We start from the raw sequence: 22734 nt of genomic DNA, 5'->3' as shown, positions 1-22734 counted from the left end.
TTCCCGCACCAGCCCCGCGGAGAGGCTCAGACATCCCTGCGGAAAAGCTGCCCGTGGTGGAGGTGGAGCAGGKGTGTCCCGCGGCTGACGTGACAAGGCGACCGGCGGTCACCCTGCGGCCGCGGGGCGCCGAGCCGGGGCCGTGGGGCTGGGCAAGCCTGGTGTTTCCCGGGTGTCCGGGTGCACGAGGCCCCGTGTCCGTCTTGCGCGGGCTCCTGCGAGCAGGGCTTTGCGCAGGCGGAGGCGCGGGCCTGGCGCCATTCGGCAGGGCCGGCAACGACACCTCGTGGCCGGAGCCACGTCCCGGGGTCCGGCGCGAGGCGGTCCTGCTCCTCCTGCTCGGTCCCTTTGGAGGGGGGTCTTTCAATTTGGATTGCTCYAGAGGTTGCATGGGGTTTTGTTTTTTTGTTTTTTTTCTCCCCATGGGACTTGCTGTCGATTTAGCAAGGATGTCGGTGGGGAAAGGTCTCCGGCTTCTGCAGATGGAGCTGGGGTTTGCTGTGCCATGGGTGGGGAGAGCTGATTCCACTTTTCCCGGAGCAATTTCCCATGCACCCTCCTCCGTGGGACCCGAGCACCCTTCCTGCCTGCCCCCAGCCCTTGTTTTCTTCTCTCCCGGGGCTCCACCGCCAGCTGCGCGGGCTGAGTCGGGCCCTGGTCCCGCAGCCATCCCCTCCCGCGTCCTGCCAGCCACGCTGCAGCGAAGCACAGCTCAGCACCGCCGCAGCCGTCGCCCCCGTCCGCAGCTCGCTGCTCCAGCCGAAAGCCCCGCGGCGGGCAGGCCCCGATGCCGGCGGGGCCCCGCGGCTGCCAGCGAGCGCCCTGAGCAGAGCCCGCTGCTTCAACAGCGATGCCGGCGTGAATCTCGCTCTTGCAGTTAGGTACCCGGGGCCGGATGCTGACCGGGGTGACGTGGGTGCAAATCCGGGCTCTGCTGGAGCTGGGTTACACCTGCGAAATCTCCGTTCTGCTCTTGCGGCCCCTCTCCCCTTATTGCTTGACTCTATAAATTTCCCTCCTGGTTGCTTTCTTGAACCAACCACATATGTCTGGTTTTGACTTTTTTTTTTGGGGGGGGGGAGAAGAAAAGAAAAGGGAAAAATAAATCTTTTGGAAAAGCCATTTTTTATTCCCCCTTCTCACCGTTTCCACATGTATCGCTTCCCTCTTTGATAGCTGTACCTGCATATATAGGGCATCCGGGTTTAGGGGGGGATTATTCTCTTTTTTTTCTTCCTGATTCTCAGGATTTAGATTGAAGGCCGAACATTAGAGGGAAAAAAAAAAACCACCTGAAATAAGCATTAAAGCAATTAAAGGAGCAGTTGCCTCGTTTGTGTTCAGCCACCAAAAATAAGCCTGGTGTGAGATAAGGCACCGAGTGTCGCGTTCCGCGGGAAAGGCAGCGGGCATGGGAATCTCCCTGGAGCCCGTGGGAAAYGCCAGCGCTTCCCCCTCCTGCCTTCCCGACGTGCCGCCTCGGCGCTGGGCCGCAGCCAGCAGCGGGAGGATCGTTAAACCCCCGTGCTGATGCAGGGGTGGCGGTTTTGGTAAAATTTAGTCTCTTCTCCAACTTTTCCTCCAGCAGGCTTTATTGGGTTCGACAGGTTTCAGCCTTAAACCCGGAGATCCTATGTATATATTTATATATAATGTGTATATATACTGGTAGACTGTACAGATACATCTACAGACGTACGTAGTTCCTGACTGATTTCAACTTAATGGTATTTTCACTCCTACTCTCTGCAGTGGTGAAAATAAAACGATTCAAAAGGGACCCAGAGCTGTGCTCAGACCTGCTTCTCTCTCACCTCTTGGCACCTTCCTTCGGCGCTCCTCCAGAGCCCCTCCTCATCCTCGAGGGTAACTTTTCCGGGAGCTGAGGCCGGGATAGGGGGGGACGCTGCCCCGGGGGACGCTGCAGCCCGTGGCCGGCCGGGGAGGAAGGCTTCTCCCTCGCCGGCGGAAGCGAGCCTGGCCGCCGCGGGCAGCGGCTGCGCACGCGCGTTTTCACGCGAGCCGAGCGGGCGTAGGCAGCAACGCGTCTTCCTGCAGCCTCCGAAGCTCCTCGGCTCTTGCCGTCCCCGCGTGAATCACGAGCGGGGAGGGCGGGCGGGCGTGGGCGCGGGTGCGAACGCACGGGCTTCGGCGCGGCTCGCTGCTCACGGGAGCGTGCACGTTCGCGGCGCGGGTGTTGTGTGTGTGCGCACGTGTGCAGAGCAGGCACGGAGAGCCGGCTCCCCTTATGTTTTGCGCCGTGGAAGAAAATCTGTGTTTTGTGATCAGCACATGAATCACGTGCTCCCGGGGCGTGCGTTCGCTCGCTGCCTCCCCGGGCAAGTCATCCCTCTCCCCAGAGGAGCTCAGTGCTGCAAAAACGGGGGGAATCGTTCCTTTTCTCCGCAAACAGCAGTTGCGCGCCGCTCTGGGAGCGGGAGCCGGGCTGGCGGCGTGCGAAACCCCGCGTGTGCCGGCGGGATCGAGGGGAAGGCTGGGAGCTCCTCGTTAGCGGTGCCGGGGGCTGACGAGCAGGGTGGGTGCGACAGCCCACCAAAGGGCTCCCCGGCATGTCGGGGGCCGATGCCGCAAGGAGGCGGCTGTGGGCCCGCCGGGGAGCTGCCGAACGTGCCCAAAGGTGGTTTGCAACATGATAAATCCCTGCTGAAATTAAGCCCCTTTGCAGCTGGGGTCTCTCCCGCAGCCAAGGTTTGCGCTGACCCTGCAGGGGACGATGGCTTGTGTTAGCACCGAGGTGCAGCTGCGCTCGGGGAGGGGGGAAGGAGCCGGTGCGAGGACAGACGCCGGCTCTTTCTCCGGTGCAGCAGAGGTGTATTTTAAAGGCTGTCTGCCCCTCTGGGGAGCGGACCCCCCCCCCCCCCCCGCCAGGGCTGCCACGTCACCTTCGTCACGCTGGCCGTGGAGCTCGCTAATGAGGGGCTTAACGGGGATTAGCGGCGGCCCTCGGCTCCGCTCCGTGCTGAGCGGGGATGGGGCCGCCTCGCAGGCAGGGGGGCGCGGGGGCTTTTTCCGGGCAGCGCGGCGTCCGCCGTGGGCTGGGGGCCGGGGGCGGCGGGTGCGCGGATGAGGAGCGCGCCGGTTTGCAGGGGGGCGGCGCGGGCGTCCCAGGCTGCCCGGCAAGCGCCGGCATATGGGCGCGCCGTCGCCGGTGGGCGAGCGCGTGGGCTGCGGCTTGCGCGCGCCAGCGGAGAACATTTTTGCGGCGGTGGGCGGCCGTGTGTGCGCGCACACGGCTCCCCCGTGCTGGCCCGCGGCATCCTGGCTCCCACCCTGCCCGTCCCGGGAAAGAGCGGAGGTGCGAGCCGGCTCGATCCCAGTGGGAGGGGGCGGGGGGGAGGAGGCCATCCYGGCTCTGCTCCGGCTCAGCYGGAGCTGCATTTCGYGAGCCCGCTGGATGCTGGGGGTCCRCRGGAGCCCCCAGCCRTGGCRGATGTCCCCTCACCCTCCCCAGGGACAGGGTGCTGGCTGCATCCCGCGAAGCCAAGGGGGGAGGCTCGACCTCCCCCGCCGAAACGCAGCTGAGCCATGGGGGCTTTGCAGCTCCTGCGTCCGCGGGGACGGATGCAGCCAGAAACCCCTCCGGGCTCGGCAGGGTCTGGGCTGGTTGGGGCGGTGATGGAGCTGCCCTGTCCCCTCTGCCCAGGGCTGTGTGTCCCCTGCCACCCACGGGGACACCAGGAGTGCAGCACGCTGGCCTGCTCCCTCCTCCCATCCCATTCCATTCCAACCCATCCCATTCCATCCCACCCCACCCCACCCCACCCCAGGTCCCATCCCTGGCAGCCCTAGACACAAGCCCAGGCTCTCAGAGTAAAGCCGCCGTGGGGGCTGGCTCGCCGTGGGGGCAGCATAAGGCCCCGCGGGGGGCAGGGGACAGCGGGGTGCCGCCGGCCTGATTGGCAGCATCCCGCCTCTCCCCGCGGCAGCCCGGCCGGGCCGGACCCCTCTGCACAGCCCTGCCCTCCTCTCGTGCCTTAAAACCTCGGCAGCCCTTGCGGACCAGCGCGCCGGGAGCTGCAGCAGGGCTTTCCCGTGCCGAGGAGCAGGGCAGCGGGGGCCGCCTGTGCCTGCTTCCTTCTGCGCCCTCGGCACCGAGCCGAGCTTTGGCGCTGCCCGGGGGTGAGTCGTGGGGCGCAATGCACGCAGGGGGGGGTCGAAGGCTTTCGCCACACTCCTAACACCAGGTTGAGAAGCCGTGTCTTCACTTCAAGGAGCGAAGGCTCTGGGCTGGGCCATTGCTTTTGCATTTGCAAATGCATTTTTGCGTTTGGGAGAGAAGCGCGGGCGGGCTGCGGGGCTGCCCGGSCTCCTCCACCACGCTCGGTGCACGCGCGTGTGCAGCCCAGCGATGCTGCGGTGGTGCGGGCTCGGGGTGCCGGGTGACAGCGCACAAGGGATGCTCTGCGATCCCCAGCACGGTGGCAGGCCGGGTCCACGCAGGTTGGAGCGAGTTCCCCTCGGAAAGGGACCTCGGTGGGTTYGGATTTGGGGCTGCTGCACACAGCYGGTGCCTCACCTGGGCGGAGAGCGATCCCGGGCTGCAGAGCTGCATCCGTTGTTGCTGCCCGTGGGCTCTCGCCGGCAGCGTGGCCATGGCCGGCTAACGGGAGCACGGTGGCCCGGTCCAGTCCCCAGCAGCGCTGGCTGGCCCAGGATGCCCCAAACTGCAGGAGGCTGAAAAACAGCATTGCTGGGCTGTGGGGGGGGGAAGGGTTTGACTCCTGGGTTCGTTTCCACTTGGCTGCCGGTTTCATGGGCCGGTTTCCCCAGCTGGGGCAGGGAGGCAAGCGGTGGGCATGCAGTGCAGTGGATCCGGAGGCCCCCGGCCAACGTGCCGTGGGAACCGCACCGCCTCGGGGGCCGCAGCGGTGCCATGACCGCTGCCGAGCGTGAAATGGGCTGCAAAGAGAGGYGTGATGCTCCCGGGGCCGGGGGAGGGCAGGCTGCACAGTGTCCGTCTGCCCTGCACTGCAACCCCATTCGCCTCCTAGGACTGAGCTCCCCACGGGATGGGGCAATGCCAGTGCTGCCTTCCCTGATCCGCTTTGTGCCCATTTGTTTTCACCATTTTGTGGCTGTTTTAGGGCCCCGTCCTGCCTGGCGTGCCCATCCCTCTCGGAGCGGTGAGCAGCAGTGCCCTGCTCCACAGCGATCCCCCTCTTTGGTGCAGGCGCAGGATGGGGAGCTTGACCAGGCTGGGCATCACCAGCTTGCTTCTGGCAGTGGCTTGGGCAGCCCCAGCTGAGGAGGAGACGAGGAAGGCGGAGAAGCCCAAAGCTGATCTTGCCGTCTACGAAAACCTGGACCTGGAGAACTACGACCTCACGTTGGACAGCTACGGCGAGATCGTTGACTTAAGCAACTATGAGGAGCTTTACGACTATGGTGACCTTGCTCCGAAGGTGAGAGGGAAGCGGGAGAGCACCAGGCACACGGGGCAGGTCTTTCCGTGGTGCATCCCGAGAGAGGGAGGCAGGTGCCTTGCCCACGATGTGAAAGGGACTTCTGCATGGCCACGGCTGGAGACCTGGGCCTGCCTCTTGCCCCCTTTCCAAGCTTAGGAAAGCTTTCCCTAGGCAGCCCAGCCCTCATGCCCAGGTTTTACTTGCAGATGGAGGTTGGGACTCTGGCTCTCCCCACCAAGGCCCAGGAAGATCTCCCAAACCTGGGCACCACGGCTGAAACACCAAAGCCGCAGCCTCCGTCCACCACTGCTGCCACTGCTGGGTCTGTCCACCCAGGTCTGCTGGAGCCCATCACTGCGGGGGGTGAGTGAGGCCCCCGGTCCTGGGCTTAGACCCACCAGAAACGGGCAATTTGTTCCCAGGTGCCACCAAATGTCTCTGGGTGGCACGGAGGGAGCCCGAGCGCCCTGGAGGAAAGGGAGCGAAGCCTTTCGCCGGGTGTTTGCTCTGCCTGGGCAGCGGCGGAGCTGGGCCGCGGGGGCTCCTTGCCAAACGGCAGGCAGGGGGGCTGGAGCAAGACGTTTCTGGGAAACAAGAGCGCCGGCAAACCCCAGCAAAGCAGCAACATTTTAATGAGCAGAGACATTGCGACAGTCGGACAGAGTAGCAATTAGATTAGTGACAATTAAAATCCCGTAGCGAGGGATAAATATCTTTATTCATTTTCTGTCACGCTGGACTGGGACAAATTAAGTAGGAGGCAAAGGGAAATTGTTGCCTTTCTGCTTTGAACTCCCCCACTAATGGATGCGGAGCCTCGCGGGCGCTGGGAGCGGCGCGGGAGCGCGGGGGACACGGCTTCGTCCCCACCAGCGGTCTCGCGTCCCGCCGGTCCTGCTCCGGCTTGCGGGGCCGGTGCTGCCACGCACGCCGCCGAGTCAGATGTTTCGCTCGATGCAAAACTCTTTTCTTTTGTTCCGTTGCCTTCTGCGGGGGGAAAACCCATGGGGGGGGGTGTGCGAGCCCCGGGGGTAGCGCTGCTGCGCTTGGCAGCGCTGCATCTCCCCTCTCCCGTGGGAGTTTTTTGGCCCTGAGCAGATTCATCTATTAGCAGCTCTTTTGGCTGGTGGTTTCTGGCCCGGCCCTTGATGAGATGCTGCCGGGGTGTTTCACCGATGGAGCTGTGACGGCTCTGGGCTCTGAGGACCTCGTGTAGCGGCGACACGACCGGTGTGGCGAGGGCTGAGGGTCCTGGCCTCATTTCCCAGCACGCTGTGATGCTCCCCAAAAAAAGAGCCTCCTGGGACAGCGCGGTCCRGGAGCTCAGCACCCAGGCTGGGGCTGGACGGCTCTCACCGCTCCAAAAAGCTGGCCGGGAGCACGGGGAGGTGCACGAGTACGRGGGTGGTGGGGACATCGGTGGCCCGGGGATGGAGCCGCAGGAGGTGGGCAAGTGCCGCGCTAGCGCCTGCCTCTGCCGCTGCCCCCAGGGCCACCCAGCTGCCCGCGCTGCCTCTGCCTCAGCACCTCCGCGTACTGCGACGACGCCGGCCTGGAGCACATCCCGCCCCTGCCGCCGCACACCGCCTACCTCTACGCCCGCTTCAACCGCATCGGCCGCATCCGAGCCGGCGACTTCGCGGGGCTGAGTACGTCCAGGCGAGGGACGGGGCGCCCTCCCGGGGCGCGGGGCTCGGTGCCCAGCGCCCGCTTTGCACCATGCCCAGATCCGACCTGCCCCTGTCGCCCCCCAGGGCAGGTGCAGGGCACCTCTCCGTGCCGTAACCCCCCCCCCCCCCCCCCCCCCCCCCCCCCCCCCCCCCCCATCCCCCCCCCCCCCCCCCCCCCCCCCCCCCCCGTCCTCATTGCAACCGCGGGTTTCGCTCCGCTCCCGGGGCCGGGATGCCCCAGACGTGCCGAGCAAGGCTTGTGCTGTGCTCCTGCCTCTCTCCGCGCGCAGGGTTTCTCGGGGCTGCCGTCGTTCGGCCGAGGCGTCCGGCTTCGTGCTGTGCACGGGGGACATGAGCGGTTACGGGGGGGCGGGTGCATCCCTGGTCACCCCCTCCCTCTCTCGCTCCCTCCAGAGAAGCTGAAGCGCGTAGACCTGACGAGCAACTCCATCTCCTGGGTGGACCCGGACGCTTTCCACCTCCTCCCGAGCCTGCAGGAGCTCATCCTGCTCGGGAACAAGCTGACAGCGCTGCCCGAGCTGCCCCTCAGCATCGTCCGGCTGGACGCCCGCCTCAACAGGATCCCCAGCGCCGGCGTCAGACCCGAAGCCTTCCAGGTGGGTGCCAGGGTGCCGGCGGGTGCCAAGCTGTGCCAGGCACCCTCAACCCCGGCTTAGCCTCCTGTTACACAAAGGAGAGGCCAGTGGATGAATCCTGGCTGCTTTTAGCCCAAACCTGCCATACCAGTGGGTAACCGGGATGGTGCAGAGGGGGAGCAGGGAGGTTAGGGTCTCCCTGAGATGGGACGTTTGTCTGCGTCCCTGCAGGACCTGACGCAGCTGCAGTTCCTCCATCTGTCCGACAACAAGCTGGATTATATCCCGGTGCCCCTGCCCCAGAGCCTGCGCTCCCTGCACCTCCAGGTGAGTGCGGTGTGCGGAGACGCATCGAGCCCCCTGCGCCTCTCCAGCTGCTTCAGCTTCCTCTAAAACAACCCTCCCTCTAATCAAACCCAGGCTCTCCCAAATATATCAGCCCCTCTCAGTCCTCCTGGCCTTTTTTCCCCCCTATTTTCCCCCCCATTGCCCTCCCAGAGCGCATAAACCCAGGGCCTGTATTTGAGTCTTGCAGAGCGCAGGGATGGGGGTCAGCATGCAACCCCTTCTCCTCCTCCTCCTCCTCCTCTTCCTCCTTCTCCCCGACCCTTTGAAGCTGATTTTGCCTCCTTGGCCAGAACAACAACATCCACACCATGCACGAGGACACGTTCTGCAACAGCCGAGACCACAGCCACATCCGCCGGGCCCTGGAGGACATCCGCCTGGATGGCAACCCCATCAACCTCAGCCTCTTCCCCGACGCCTACTTCTGCCTGCCGCGCCTGCCCACGGGCCGCTTCCACTGAGGGCTCCCGCGCCTCCATCCCCAGCTCCTCCGTCCCTGCCGACCCCGCTGAAGATGCAGGATTGAGCCAGCTGCCTTCAGCCCGGAGTAGGCAGGTGCGGGGAGCTGAGCCTCAGCGTGTGGGGGACTGCGGTGCTGGGGCAAACGGAGCCGGGATGAGAAATTCACAGGGTGTGGGCAACTCTAATAAACCCAAGAATTTAAAAATTCATGCAGTCTCCTGTTCTAAACAGCAGGAGCCGCAGAAAGCCCTCGTCCAGCCCTGGGTTTGCAAGGACAGGGACTTCCCTGTATCCCCGCTTGTTCCAGGCCTCGGTCCCCCCGGGAGCCATGGTAAGACCCAACCATGTCTGCGTTTGGGATTTCCTGGACAAGGACCAGGAGCTGCAGTGCTCCAGAGAGGTGACGCTTTGGCCACATGAGGTTTGATCTGCACGATGGGGCTGTCCCCTCTGCCGTCCCCAGCCACGTTAGCGGGGTTTCTGTTGCTCCAGAGAGTGCTTGACATCCAGATGTGAGCTGGGGCCACAGCTGGGACATCTGCACATACTGCCACAGTCCTCAAAAGAGGATGTATTATGAGATCCCAACGCAGGGGAACAGGAGTTCCCCCGTCACGTGCTGCAATCCCCATCCCCTGCCTTGGGCCAAGACCTGATCTGAACTTGGAGCCCAGACTGGGATGGACAGCGGTCCCGACACACCATGATCATGGCAACCCAAGATCTCGGCCGTGAGCTCTGCCCAGAGGGCTTCTGCTCCCCTGAGCTGCAGATCCCCTGCGGTTTGGGTCTCTTTCAGCTGCAGGGAAAGTCTGCCAGCAGCGTTGGGAGCTGTGAGCCAAACGTCCCCGGAGCCAGCAGAAAGAGCCGCTTTCCATTCTGAGGCAGTTAAAATATCTCATATCATCCCAGCTTTCAAGATCTGAAAAAGCTGCCCAGTGGTGGGATATTTTAAATATAATGTATTCATCCTCTATATTTTTATACACATGCAATAAACATGCATACCGTGAGAGAGATGACACATCCTTGGAGAATCCAAAATACTGAACTGAAACCACTGAGCTCAGCCCACATCCTCCAGGCTCCGGGAGGCAAAGGCAGCTTGAGAAAACCTTGCAAGAAGATCCAGCTTTTCATATACGGGCACGCTGCAAACGCCGCTGGGCGCTCGCTCCTGCAAGCTTGCCTGGTTCGCGGGCCGGGCACGGGCACGGGCACGCCGTGAGCTGGTGTGCACACAAGGCGCTCTGCCACGTGGGACCCCACGGTGGGACATGCACCCTTTGGCTGAGCAGACCGAGGAGGAAATTTTTGTGCTTGCGAACAACGTGCGAGGCTGGGATGGGGCTYGCTTCCCTTGCCTTTCTTTTTCAGGCAAAGCCCAGAGCAGGGCTACTCAGACACCGGCTATGTTCACCCAAAAGTCAAGGTCCTAGGTGAACAGTAAAAGCAATTTAGACCTGTTTCAGCTTTTCCTTTCAGGCTCTAAAATGCYAGGATTTATTAGCCTTGTTGTCATGCCATCCTTGAAACAGCTGTATCTACCTGTTCCCTGTCTGTCTATTCCTGTATCTCTGCCTTTCTCTCTCCTTCTTCACCATCCATCCTCCTGACRTCTAAGCACGGTCCTTTAGCCCCAGTGATCTCATCTGCTCCTGTAGGATGAAATATAGTCGTCAGTCAGGCTCGCCTCCAGCGGCATGGAGTCAGCCGACTTCTCTGAACTGTGAGTCCCGGTCTTTCGCCTTCATCCCACTAGATGGCAAGACGGAGTATTTGGAAAGGCCTGACCCTGGCTCCGGACTGCAAACTCCGGCTCTGCTGTTTATCTCCCCGCCGTGGTCGGTTGATCCTTCTGGGGAAGGCGCGGGAGGCTCGTGGGCATGCCCACGCACCGCCGCGGTGCTGGGGAGCACCCAGCCCAGGTGTCGGGGGAAGCCCTCGCGCAGGTGCTCCCTGCTTGCGGAGAGGGATTAAAAGGAGCTGCAGGGGGGAGAGAAGGGTTTGGTTCAGGGATGCCTGAGCTGTGCTTGTCCCCCTCTCTCCTCTGGGAATCCCTGCTCCCTGGGGACAGCGCTGTTCCCCTGCAGCGTGTCTGAGCCCAGCCGCCCCCTCCTTCGCCCTCTCTGCCTGCAGCCCCGTGTCCTCCTGGCTGCGGTGGGGCAGCTGGCGGGTCCTGGCTCCTCTCCGTCGGTGACATCCGGGCTCTGCCCAGCTGGTGCCGCGGAGCAGGGTCACCGCCTGGCCCGGGGCCGGTCCTGGCTCCGAGCCGCTGCTGTGGCAGAGGCTGCGTAGGGCTGCACAGCCTGTCCCATGCACTAGGCATGTGAGGAGCCGCGTATCTCTGCTGAGACAGGCGGGTTTCCTCCGCAGCCTGCCATGGGCACAGCCCGAGCCGCACGCCACGCTTGTGCAAAGGCAAAGCATTGCTGCCACCCCGGGAGYGCTTAAGCAACAGCCGGAGCCCCGGGGCTCCAAAGGAGGCGGTTAAAATAAGCAGGACACCAGCGCGGGCGCCGGGGCTGGGTGAGGCAGGCAGGTGCTGCCAGACCGCTTTGCTTTCGCAGGGCGCTCGCGCTGGGAGCTGCAGCCTCGCCGGTGCAGGGTGGACGCGGAGCAACGCGTGAACCCGAGGTACTGAGCCCCCCCTGCCCTCGCCCCCTCCGGCGGCGTTGGCGGGCTGCCCTCTCCCCCGCACGCAGCGGGCTCTGCGGCGGCCGGGCCGAGCGCTGGCRCCTTGCTCGTCCCTCTCCTTCCTTCCAGCCCTCCTCCCTCACCCGTAAACCACCTCCCCGTGTAATTCCTGCAGCTCTCCTCCTCTCTCTGTCTCGCTCTCTCTGCTGCTCAAGGTCACCTTCCTCGCCTGGGCTGGATTTTCACATATTGATTGCTTGGCTCTAACAGCCGACGTCGCAGCGAGCTCCCAATCTCACGCCAGCTCAGCATCTTGCCACTCTCTGGGAGAAGCGTCTCCATATGGGCCCCCTCCTCCTCCATCCTGCCTCCTCCCAGCCCGGCCGTGCGTCGCCACCAGGCACCGAAGCAGGGACCGGAGCGTCTTCAAGACGCGGAGAAAAGCAGCCCTTTCCCTTCTGCAGGGTGGCTGCTCCTCCCTGTTATCCAGGGGTTGGGACTGGGAAGGGACAGGGGATCCGGCTGCCCCTCTCTGTGCCCTGGGGAGCCCCCTGCCCCTGGCTCGGTACAGGAGAGGGGACAGTGTGGCATCCTTGCAGGGACTCAGCTCACCCAGCAAGCCAGCGGGGCACCGAGGGTGCTCCCAGCCTGGCTGGGAGGGGGGAACCCTTGGCCACCAACCCTGTGGCCAGCACCTGGGGACATAGCTGTCCTCTCCATCCTTTTCCTGCTCCTCTGCCAYGGCTGCACAGGTCATTGCAAGGGTTAACGGGGGCCGGGCCGGATGCAGGGTGGTGGTGCTGGGGTCAGATGCRAAATGGGGATCAGAGCCACAGAGGGAGCATTTTGGCCCTCCGGTGACCCAGCCCAGCTGGAACGAGGCCACGGAGAGCAACCGGATAACAGAGGTCWCCCTCGTCCGGCCGTGTCTGTGCTGACCCAGCTCCTGGTGGCCCTGCYGTGGCAGCCCTGGCCCTGGCCTGTGCCCAGGGGATCCGCTGGCCAMATGCAAAATCAATGGCAGGATGCAAAGAAGGCCGCTGGACTGTGGATGCTGACAAGCTCCTGGCCTTCTCCGGGCTAGAAATCACCCTTAAACGCTGCTGGGGAGGAAGCGCCGTGGCCCAGCTCGCTCAGCRAGCGAGGCACGGATGATAACAGCTTTATTTATAGCACTTAACTGGCTGTTGGCTCAAGGCACCGATTTGTGCTTAGCGTGCGATCGTTCAGGGCGGCTGTTTGTGCAGCTAACGGCTGGAGCGCTCGCGCAGCCCGAACGCGGCCCCTCCAAAGCCGTCGGCAAACGCCCATCACCCGGTGTCGGGGCAGGACCTTGCCCCAGTTAGCCACGTCCCGCTGGCCATCCGCAGCTGCTGGAGGGGGTCGCCGGGAGCCAGGCAGTCCCGCACTCATCCCAGCGACTCATTTTCCACCTGTATTTGCACCACATGGAGCAATCCTGATGGATCCCTTGGGCTCCTACAGGTTACATGGCCCTAATACTAATAACAAGGCGAATTAATACTGGCCACCTGGGGTGAGCTGTGCTGGTTCTCAGCACCTCGGTTTCCAGATCTGTCCTTGTTTTTTGAAGGATGCCAGTGCCAGAGTGCTGGGATTCGTTAGGTCGGAGCTGCAAGGGCTCTGAGGATGAAACGCGGCTCGGGAATTCTCTGTGAAATAATTAATCTGTGAAAAACCGTTCTGCTCCTTGCAGCCGGCTGCAGCCGCAGGTCTCGGCCGCAGCCTTGCTGGGGGCCTGCCCATACTCAGCAGCGAGCCGGGGCTTTCCCGGTGCTGCTCCTCCGGAGCGAGACGGCTCGTCGCTGTGTCACGACGAGCAGCTTGAGGACGGGAGCTGCGACCAAGACATGGCTATTCTTAGCAGCGTAGCGCGAGGTCTTGTCAACGGGAGCCCTGATGCTCGGGAAAGGCTCCGCAACGGGAGGCACGTGGCTGCCAGCAGCGGGGCCGGCACGGGTTGACCCAATTCCCGCAGGGAGCGAAGCGCTCGGAAGGGCCTGGTTTCAGGCAGGGGGCTGCGGGGAGGCTCGGGACGATGGGGCAGGGAACGGTGCTGCACCGCACCGAGCACCTCGGCGGGGGGAGGCTGCAAGACGAGGATGCTCGAGCCTACGGCCTGTGAGCAGCATCCCCACCGCGGCCAGCAGTGCTAATATCCCTGCCTCTCCTTGCAGGGGGCGTGAAGGCTGCTTGGTGCCCCCGAAATGGGGCATCCCCACCCCTCTGCTGCCCCCAGCCTAGGGGCACCCTGGGGTCTCCTCCCCGCTAACCCTCCCGCCCTGCTGCTGCAGAGGGAAGATTTTCTCCAGYGTCGTTTCCAAGGTCAGGCCTTGTTCCCGCGCCGTCGCCCATCCGCCGGCCGAGCGTGCCAAACCGTCTGACCGGGGAGAAATGATGAAATGGAGAAAAACGCCTGTGAGTATTGCTCTTCCGCTGCTGCGCAAGCCAGGCTTTTCCGAGGCTGCCGGTTGCCTGGGACGAGGCCCAGCTCCCGGTTCAGCATTCGTGCAGCGCCTTGCACAAGCATCGCGGTCCGCGGGGTCACCCGGCCACAGCGGATCCCCTCCAGCCCGGCACCGCAGCCTCAGGGCACCGCAGGTCTCGCCTTGCAGGGGACTTGTTCCCCGCCCCCGGCTTTGGGTTTTCCAGGTGATCCCAAGCTCTTTCCCGCGTGAATCGGGTCCAAAAAGAAGCTGCCACATGTTGCCCTCGGAGCAAAGYGGCCCCGGGGGGGAGCGCGGCGAGGCAGCAGCCGGCGCGTTGGCGTGCCGGCCACCCCGGCGGGGGCGGAGAGCCGCGAGCCCCCGCGCGCCCCGCTCCGCAGCCCTGATTGATCGCCGCCTTTTAAAATAACCAGCCGGAGCCTGGATCTTCCGTTTCTGTAGGATGTGGAAAACCTGGAGAGGGGGAAGAGAGAAAAAGCTTTGAGCGAGCRAGTGCAAGTATTGCTAATTTATGATCAGAGAAATATGTGTTTGAGTTGGAAGATTGCAGGGAGGGACCGGGTGTTCAGCCGACGATAAATCTGTTTGATCGGGGGGTGGGGGGGGGGTTGCAAAAAGGCTTCCCCACCGGGCAAATTGCAGGAAGGCAGAACATAATTACCCCAAATTCCAATTTGAGTAATTACTTCTGCCTACCTGTCACTCCCCTGGTGCTTGCAGCTGGATGTGGAGGCTTTGCTTTCCCTCGCCTCTCGGCGTAAGAGCAGCCGCGGCTGTGCAGCGCGGCAGGGCTCCCGCTGCGGCCGGCCCGGCCCTGCCTCCGGAGGCGGCTGCCGCGCGGAGAGGCGGTGGAGCCTGCTGCCATCCCACCCCGGCTCCGGAGCCGCCCTTTGGCTGCCTTTCCCAGGCTCATAGGTGCCGCCCGACCTGTGCCGGCGTTTCTGCCGGGGCGGATTCACATGGCAGTGGGGGCAGAAGGGCCAGCAGGTCACGGGACCAGGGTGCTGGATCACAGCACTCCGAGGATGCAGGTGGGCTGGGATGGCGCAGGGATTTGGGTGCTTTGCCTTGCTGCTTCCCAGGACGCCTTGCCCCCTTCCTTTGGGAAGAGCCGGCTTTGCCAGCGAACGTGCCATGGAGGGAGTACGGACCGTGGGGCAGGAGACCCGCTTTCACCCCCAGCTCTCCCGGGGATGCGGGTGGCATGCCCATCCCACGGGGGGTGGCACGAGGCCGAGGTGGCCCCGCTGCCGCCCTCGCCGCGGCGGTCGAGGCTCTTGCTGCAGTGGGCCGTGGACAGCTTCTCTAAGCATCGTCTCCGAACGCCTGCCGAAGAGCCGGGCAGGCTGCCGGGCGCATTAGGAATCGATGCACATCGCAAGCGGATTGCTCTCGCTCGCCGCCGCCGCTCACACGCTCGCTGCTCGTCTCCATTCTTGCGCCGTCCTTCCGCAGCGCGGACAGGGCTGCCTGGCGCAAACCCCGTACGGGTGATGAACGGCCGCGCGGACCAGCCGAGCGGGGAGAAAAACGACCCTGGCGAGGGAAGCGACGAGCTCTGCATCCCGAGTGCCTCCGTGGGCAGCGCCGGCCGGTCCCTGGTTGAGGACAGGGGACCCGCCGCCTCCCGGAGCCTCCGCTGGCACAGGGGGGGGCAGGAAGCCCGGTGCTGGGGCGGCGAGCTCGGCTGCAAGGATACGGGGCTCATGCAAACAAACCGGCTGGCGCCGGCGCTCAGGGCTGGTTTGGGCTCGGGCGGGTGTTTCAGCCRGGCGTTCCTCCAGCTCCGTCCCCAAAGTTGCCCTGCTCTGCCCTCGAGCTAGCGAAGGGAGAATCGGGAACTAAAAGGGCTCCGAGGTCTCTGCCGGACCCGCGCCCAAGCCTGCGGAGTCGACCCTGGACCGGGCTCTYGCCCGAAGACGGGGCGCTGAGGGGACCCCCGCGTCCTCTGCGCTGGTGGCCAGGGGCAGACAGACGGACAGGGCTGCGGAGGGACGTCCATTAGATAAGCGAGCGGAGAAGGCCAGGTCGAGGGACCTGCTGGTCTCCCGCGGGTCGTTAGGCGGCTTGGCTAAGTGGCTAATCAGGCTTGGCAGGTCCCGGGGGCGGCAGAGCCTCGCGGGGCTGCGTTTGCCCTTCTGCGGCAGGCTGCCGCGAGCGGCCCGGAGCTGCCTGCAGCTCACGTGGCTCCGCTGCTAAAACGTGCAAGAGGACATGCGCAAAAATCAACGGTTGTGCTTCCAAATTAATGACTGCTGAGCGGATCGATGCAGCCGGCCCCGCGCGGGCTGTATTGCTAGTGAGCACCAGCAGTGGGAGCGCGGGAAGGGCCGGAGATGTATTGCTGCAGCACCTTCTCCATCTCTATTTACTTGTGTTTTAAATCTATTTTGCATTTGCTCGCAGCGCTACTTTAAGGCGAGATCAGGTGGTTTCCATGAAAGAGTGGCGCCGCGTGCACGCTGCTGGGAGGGGGCTGCTTTGCTCCGAAGAGAGAAAACATTGGAAAGGGCGGTCGGTGGGCTGCACACCTCGGTGCTGGAAAGGCTTGAATCAGAGGCATGTTCTATAAATATGTATGTGGGTAATTTCTAATCGAACGCCGCAGCTCTCGGTGCTGGCATGTGTCATTCCCATGGCATTATCTCTGCAATTAAAGCCTTTTCCCACCATTGCATAAGAGCCTCGCGGTGACTCACCGGGTTTGGGGGGAGAGAGGCAAACTGCGGCTCGAAGGCGGAGGTGCGCGTGTGCGCGCGCGTGTGCCAGCATCAATCTCCCGGGGGCTCCCCGGCTTTGAACGCCCTCGCGAGCATCCTTTGCTCTTAACCGGTCCTTCGGAGGCTGCTCACCGCAGAGGGCTTGGCGGCGGGATGCGGATGCGGGGCCCCGCCGCGACACCGGCCGGGTCCCCATCCGCACCGACGCTCTTTCCCGCCGGGGTTTTATCCCTGTCCTTGCTGTTGCTCCGTGCTCGCGCGGCGCTGACCCTTTGGCACCGGTAATAGCACGTTTCAGCTGCCTGATTAAAAACACTGCAGTGTCGGGATCAATAAGCATTGGCAGCGGGGACTGTAATAAGTGTAATAATCCCCATTAGGGTGACAAACGGCAGGGAGAGTGCAAGGCTGCTAATACAGTGATGATATTCATCTGCTTCGATCAACTTCGGCTGCGGCGTCCTCGCCGGGGCTGCGCGGGGGGAGCCGGTTTCTCGCCTCCGTTTGCCATCCTGGGGCTTGGAGTCGGCACAGCGCCGCGCTTCTGGCCGGGGTGAAGCTTCGTGTGCCCCGGCTGGAAAAGCGGCTTTAAAACACTAGTTATTGGGTCCTTCGAAATGCGTGCAAACCGCGCGCCCGTGGCACGCTGCCTCCGCGGAGCCGGGGGAGCTGCTCGCCCTTCTCCGAAGCCAAAGCTTGAAGGGAATTTAAAGGCTGAGACTATCAGGCAGGGGAAATTCCTGCCCCCATCCGTCCTGCCGAAATGTCTTGGAGAGAGCGAGCGTTTCAAGGGCCGGGAGGGAGGGGAATGCCAATTCCATTAAAGTCGCTGCCCAGAAAAGAAAAGGGGAAAAAAAAAAATCGATATTTAATTCTGGCCCCATTGATCTGTGGCTCAGCCACTGCGGCTCTCCGCTTTGTTTTGACCAGGTTTCACGGCCGTGGATGAGAGCATCCCCTCCGCACTGGGGATATTAAGTGATGCCAAACGCTTTTCAAGTGAAAAACTACAGAACTGTTCCCTAAATAACCCCCCAGCAGAGCAGCGGCAGCGGGAGGGACGGGGCGGCCGCGGGAGCAGGCACGCCGCTCGCGGGAGACACGCTCTCGGCGGAGGTTTCCCACAGGAGCCGGAGCGATGCTCCCCTCCCACGGCTGCTGCTTATCCCCTCCGACTGCAAATGCCGCTTGGCACCGTGCCGGCTGCTGGGAAGCTTCACTCCAGCCTCATCCCCRGAAAGCTCGCCCGAGCCTGGTGTCAGTACCTCCGTGGCTTCGCAAATACATGACATATATATATGCGTGTATTTATATACACATATATATAAAATACACATAATGCGTTCAGCAGCGGCTCTGGCAAGCGAGAGCAGCAGGCACCACATCGTGGCGGGGCTGAAGCAACTCCAAGGGAATCGCTTGCCCCTGTTACTCCTGTCTTTAGCATTTGATTTTCTCTTTTCCAGAATTAAGAGCAAATTGTTTGTGATTTGGAGGCAATGTCTAACCACGTGCTGGGGGATTTCAACCAGTCCCAGGCGAAACGGGTTAGTAATTTTTAGACTAAATGTTTTTGCTCAGAAATGGAGGTTTATTGAAACCCAGGGTGTTTATAGGAAAGCATCAGTTTTGACAGATTTCTATTTCAGCGTGGATGGGGGGGGGGAAAGGATAGCTTTTCAAATTGCCTAAAGACCCCATTTGAACACTTTCTCAGCAGACCTAATCCATTTCTCAGCTCCAAATTACTTTTCATTTTCAAATGTAAGTAAATTTATTGCAGAATCTTCCTCTGAAAGGAGGCTGCAATCCTCCTGAAACGGTTAGGGAGGATCTCAGCAACACACTGCAATTAACTCATTCCAGCTTGGGATTTGGATTTTCAACTGATGTTTTTTTTCTTTTTCCTTAAGATGGCTTTTCATCCTGCTCCAGGATGGTTAATATCAGCAGTTCCTCCCCGGTATGGAAATCACTTCATCTGCAGTCACCAAATATTAAGGGCTATTAAGAGCCCCTGAGTGGGGGCAGGACACCTCCTTTCTGTGCTGTTTCTTTCTTTTATGTATCCTACATCTGTGGCATCTTTTCCTGGCCTCCGTCAGGGAGCGGATGGTAGCGGATGGGGCTGGTCCGGTGCAGCCGTCTCTCCCGTCCGGCCATGCAATGCGTCATGGCTGGATCGCTGGAAGGTTGCGATATCATGCTGATCCGGCCCCTGCAGGCATCTCCCATCAGGGAAATAGGGGATGGACCCTCAGATAGGGCCACGTCCATCGCAAATCCATGCGGGAGCTCCCGGGCTGCACAGGCCTCCAGCACGGCTGCTGCACAGCCTCGGCACGTGGAGAGCGTTGGCAGCCCAGGAATTTTCCTTTGGAGCCAGACTGCAGCCGGGAGCAACGTTCTCCACTTGCTGGGGCAGTTGGGAAAACTCATCATATGCACCATGGAACAAAATATGCAAATGGGAGATTTATTCTGTTTATTGAGCTGACAACTCCATAGCCTTTGCACTCTCCTCCACCCCCTAAATATTAATCAAATGAATGACTTTGTTCCAGGTTTTAACTTTCCCAGGGAGAAGGTGTTTGCTCCCAGGGCTGGGAGTCTCATGGCCGTTCAAGGAGTTTGTCGCTTCCCGCAGGAGAAAGGCCACAGCCGCTGCGTCTCGGTCAAAACCCTTCTCCGAGTAATAACTCCCTGCCTAGCTGGATGCCTCCGGCAATTTTTGCAGGAGATTAAAGTATCCTTCACTTGCTGTCCAGAACGGCTCTGTGCTGCATCTCAGATGAAAACRGCAGGTGAATAAATGTCCGTCGGTGGAGCTTGAGCACTTTGCAACAGGGAGTTTGCTTCCAGATGGGATACGGCCGAGGGGAGCTTGGTTAGCAATGAAAAACGGCACTTTCTGCATCCCGATAATCGCCGCCGGCCCCTCCTGACTGCAGCGGGACCTAGCGTCCCACGGGGCACGGCTTGTCCACCCGGTTGCAGAACGGCGCCAGGCGCGTTGCACCGYGATGTTCGGCCGCCCGCGGACACGCCGGCTCCCTGCGAGGGTTCACCGTGGGCGCTTTGCCCTAAGATCGGCTTCCACTTAAAAAAAAAAAAAAAAAAATTGTTGCAGGTAAGAGCAAGCGTGTTGTGGACAGAAACCGGAGTTTCCTATTGCTTTTCCTCCCTTTGGGTGGAATGAGCTCAAATGTGATTTTTCTCACCACGTTAACAGTTCTAAAACGAGCTCTCCGAGGGTGGAGAGGAGCACAGCAGTGCTTTAGAGTAGCCTGAGCGCAAATATAGAGAAATAAGGTTTAGCCAGCAGAATAACTCCGGCACGGCAGACAGCGTGAAAAGGCAACACAGAAAAACTGTCCTTTTCTCTAGTAGCCCCCGGCAGACCTCTGCCTCCGGCAGACCTGGCTTTCCTCCACGCGCTTGCAGAGAGCCGGCGCGGCTATTGCAAAACGTTAGGCTGCCAGCACTGTATTCTTTATTTTCTCGCTAAGCACCCTTGCACCGCCCGGGAATATGCCCCTCTTGCCCTTGCAGACCTGGGGCGGCCCAAGGAGTGTTTGGATTTGGAAACGCCGGGGAGATGGGGATGGAGGTTGCTCTCTGAACCTCTGAACGGTGTCGGATTCCCTCTGGCAGTCACGCTAAGGACTAAACTCGACTTAAAACGGTGACTGTGTCRGTGAGCGGCCAAAATCCAACCTGTTTTTCCCTTTACTATATCTGCTCACAAATCTCGTGTATTCAAGTGTCTCTGTGGAGCTGGGAAGGATTTGGAGAATGTGGCTGGGTTGTTTGCAAACTCCTTTGGGGGCCGAACGTGCTCCAAGCTTCCYTCTTTAAGGTCCAAAAGGACTCCAAGCCGGGAGCGCGGTGTATGAGCTTTGAGAGCCYAGTAACGGGCTTTCCAGCAGAAACCTGCAATCACGGCAAGGCCGGTTCGGCGAGCTGAGCCCCGGTGGGCTCAGCCACGCGTCCTCCCGGCGCTTTGCAGYGATTGCCGTCAGATCTGATAATTGCAGCCGGCTGCCTTGCTTCCTCCTAGCTGGAAAAACTCACTGCCGTGCTCTGCGCCGCGGTGCATCCGCAGCCAGGCCAGTCCGCACGTGGCCGGTGCCGGGCAGGGCGCGATGGCTCCTGCATCTGCACCGCGGGGGCTCGGAGGAGCCCGGCACCGCAGGATGCACCGTGCCGGGGGCAGCGCCGCGGCCCTGAGGAGGGGCTGGGGATCCTCCCAGGAGGACGTGCCGGATCCGCCTTCGCCCTCTCCTGGATGCCCCTCGGTCACTTTACAGTTTGATGTTGAAAGTACAGAAATTCGGTCCTGATGCTAGTTTTGGGGGAGCAAAAATATTGCAGTCCCTCACCTTTCCCAAACCGTCCCCACGGCCGCGTTTCAGCCCACTTGAGGGTGTTTCGTGTTCCTCTCCCAGGGTCTCCTCTCCCCGGCTGCCATTCCCACGGCCCCCCCAGACACGCGTGCCTGAAACCCCACCAAAACTCCGTCCTCCGCGTTCCTCAGCCCCTGTTTGCTGCCACGGGTTTCCCCAGAGACCGCGTTCCCCCGGCAGCTTCCCGATGCAAACGCTTCCCTAAGAACCCGGGAATAAAAAAAGCAAGAAGAAACAACCCCCTTGTTCTGCTGCGAGGACCTGGCGCTTTTTCCAGTCACAAGGGCGAGCTGAAGCAAAACTTTCCATACGGAAAGAGAGAGGAAATTAAAAAAAAAAAAAAAGAAAGGCCCAGCAAAACTGAGCGCCGTCTTTCCCCCGTGTCCCTGCTTTTGGGAACAAACCAGCACGTTTAAGGAGCGTGTTTTAAGCAGGAGCAGACGCAGGCGTTGCTCGGAGCGGGCCGGGGCCGGAGGGGCGAGCGGCACGGCYGTGCAGCGCCCGGGGGGGACGCACAGAAAGCAGCTTTGTGCAAATACCTGCGTATCTAATTGCTCCCCGGTGGGGCAGGGGGGCGGGTGGGAGCCACCCCGTCCCCTCCTGCCTGGCAGCGCCGGCAGCAGATCCGCAGGGACGCCGGGCAGGTATCGCTGCCTCCCGCCAGCGCGCCTCCGAGCGCTGCCCGGAAAGCCGCGGTGGGAATGAGAGGCCCCCAAAAAATTAAGGTTTGCCCAGGGTAAGGGCTCTGGATGCAGCCGGGGAGTGACGGTCCCTGTCCTGCAGCGTGTGCACTCCCTGGGAAAACATCAACCCAGCACCTAGAAATTCAGGAAATCTGAGCAAGAGGGAAGAAATCAGAAGGAAAACTGTCCCGTGGGAGCAGTGCCAGCGTGCCGGCATGCCACGATACTGCCGGAGAGGCTGGCACGGACCGGGGCGCCTGTACCTGCCTGTCTATCTCCGACGTCAACCGGCTTTTGCAATCAGCGGGTTCTTCCCAAAATCGCGATTCCTCCCAGGTTCCTCCCATGGACAATGCCCTTGGTCCCGCTTCCGCTAAATGATTCATCCCAAACACTCTCGTTATTCCTCCCATTAGTCATGCCGCCATAAATTCCTCTTTGACCGAACATTATACGTTTCTCATCAACTCTGCACAGCCCCGGTGACTCGCATGCTTAAAAACTGATCCAAACGATGTGACTTTTCCGCAGTGCCCCCCCCCCGGTAATCTAAAAAAAATGATGCGCCTCTTTTGGCTTTTTAGCCCAGGGAAGGGGAAAGGAACAGGATGGGTTAAGAGCAGCCTTTCATCTCCTGGAGAAGTGTCTGCAGGCTCCACGACYGGTGCAATTTCGCCTGCGGGTGGAGGCAGGGCTGGATCCTGCCCTCCCGGTGCTGAGCGTCAGCATGGCCTACGGAAGCAGCACGTGGCGTGACGGGAGCAGCGATACCCGTTTGTAAAGGTCACCCGGCGGCGCCCGTCCCCGCGCGACACCGGCTCTGCGCTTGGGTTTCCTCCAGCTGCTGCGGCGATGATGCCCCGGGAGGTTCCTCCTTTCRCCTCCCTGTCCCAGGCATCGGCCACGCGTGCCGGCTCCGGGGCAAAACTCGCGGTTAAGGAGAGGGCTGTGATGGGAAGACTCTTAAAAGCCCAGGACGAGAGTCTTAAAAGCCCGGGATGAGGTTTATTCCCAACACAAGCACTGACAGTTTGTGCTTTGCATCGTGTCTTCATGGCATTGCAGGGTCAGGAGCTGCAGCCCTCCTCTATTGGTCTGCATTTGAGCAATGGGAAAATACTTATACACATATATATATATATATATATATATATATAAATACACAAATATAGCACCAAGCAGCCTCATCAGCTAGCCGGGGTGGGGAGGACGCAACCTGCGCTGTTGCAGAGCGGTGCCGCGCAGGGTCGGGGCTCCTCGGCTCCAGCATCCCGGCCACCGGGACTCAGCCCAGCGGAACCGGCTGGCTGGGAATCGA

General features: G+C 61.6%; 1 protein-coding gene across 1 annotated transcript; it reads left to right on the top strand.

Moving 5' to 3' along the window:
• Positions 1–5198: 5198 nt before the first annotated feature.
• Positions 5199–8501, top strand: OPTC (opticin). The gene is made up of 6 exons (XM_026077213.1): positions 5199–5423; positions 5633–5734; positions 6892–7075; positions 7511–7713; positions 7924–8019; positions 8331–8501. Exons 1-6 carry the CDS (start codon positions 5199–5201, stop codon positions 8499–8501), a joined length of 981 nt encoding a protein of 326 aa, XP_025932998.1.
• The last annotated feature ends 14233 nt before the right edge of the window (positions 8502–22734 follow it).

This window comes from Apteryx rowi, unplaced genomic scaffold, assembly GCF_003343035.1.
Source record: "Apteryx rowi isolate R43461 unplaced genomic scaffold, aptRow1 scaffold_45, whole genome shotgun sequence".
In the NCBI taxonomy this organism is placed as follows: domain Eukaryota; kingdom Metazoa; phylum Chordata; class Aves; order Apterygiformes; family Apterygidae; genus Apteryx; species Apteryx rowi.
The sequence above is the reverse complement of the archived record's forward strand: the minus strand, read 5'-3'. Positions and strand labels throughout refer to the sequence as shown.

Excerpts from the sequence above, each read along its gene's own strand:
- OPTC (XM_026077213.1), top strand. The coding sequence starts at position 5,199 with ATGGGGAGCTTGACCAGGCTGGGCATCACCAGCTTGCTTCTGGCAGTG. Across the intron at positions 5,735-6,891 it reads CGCAGCCTCCGTCCACCACT|CGCCTGCCTCTGCCGCTGCC; the intron begins GCTGCCACTGCT and ends GTGCCGCGCTAG. Across the intron at positions 8,020-8,330 it reads TGCGCTCCCTGCACCTCCAG|AACAACAACATCCACACCAT; the intron begins GTGAGTGCGGTG and ends CTCCTTGGCCAG.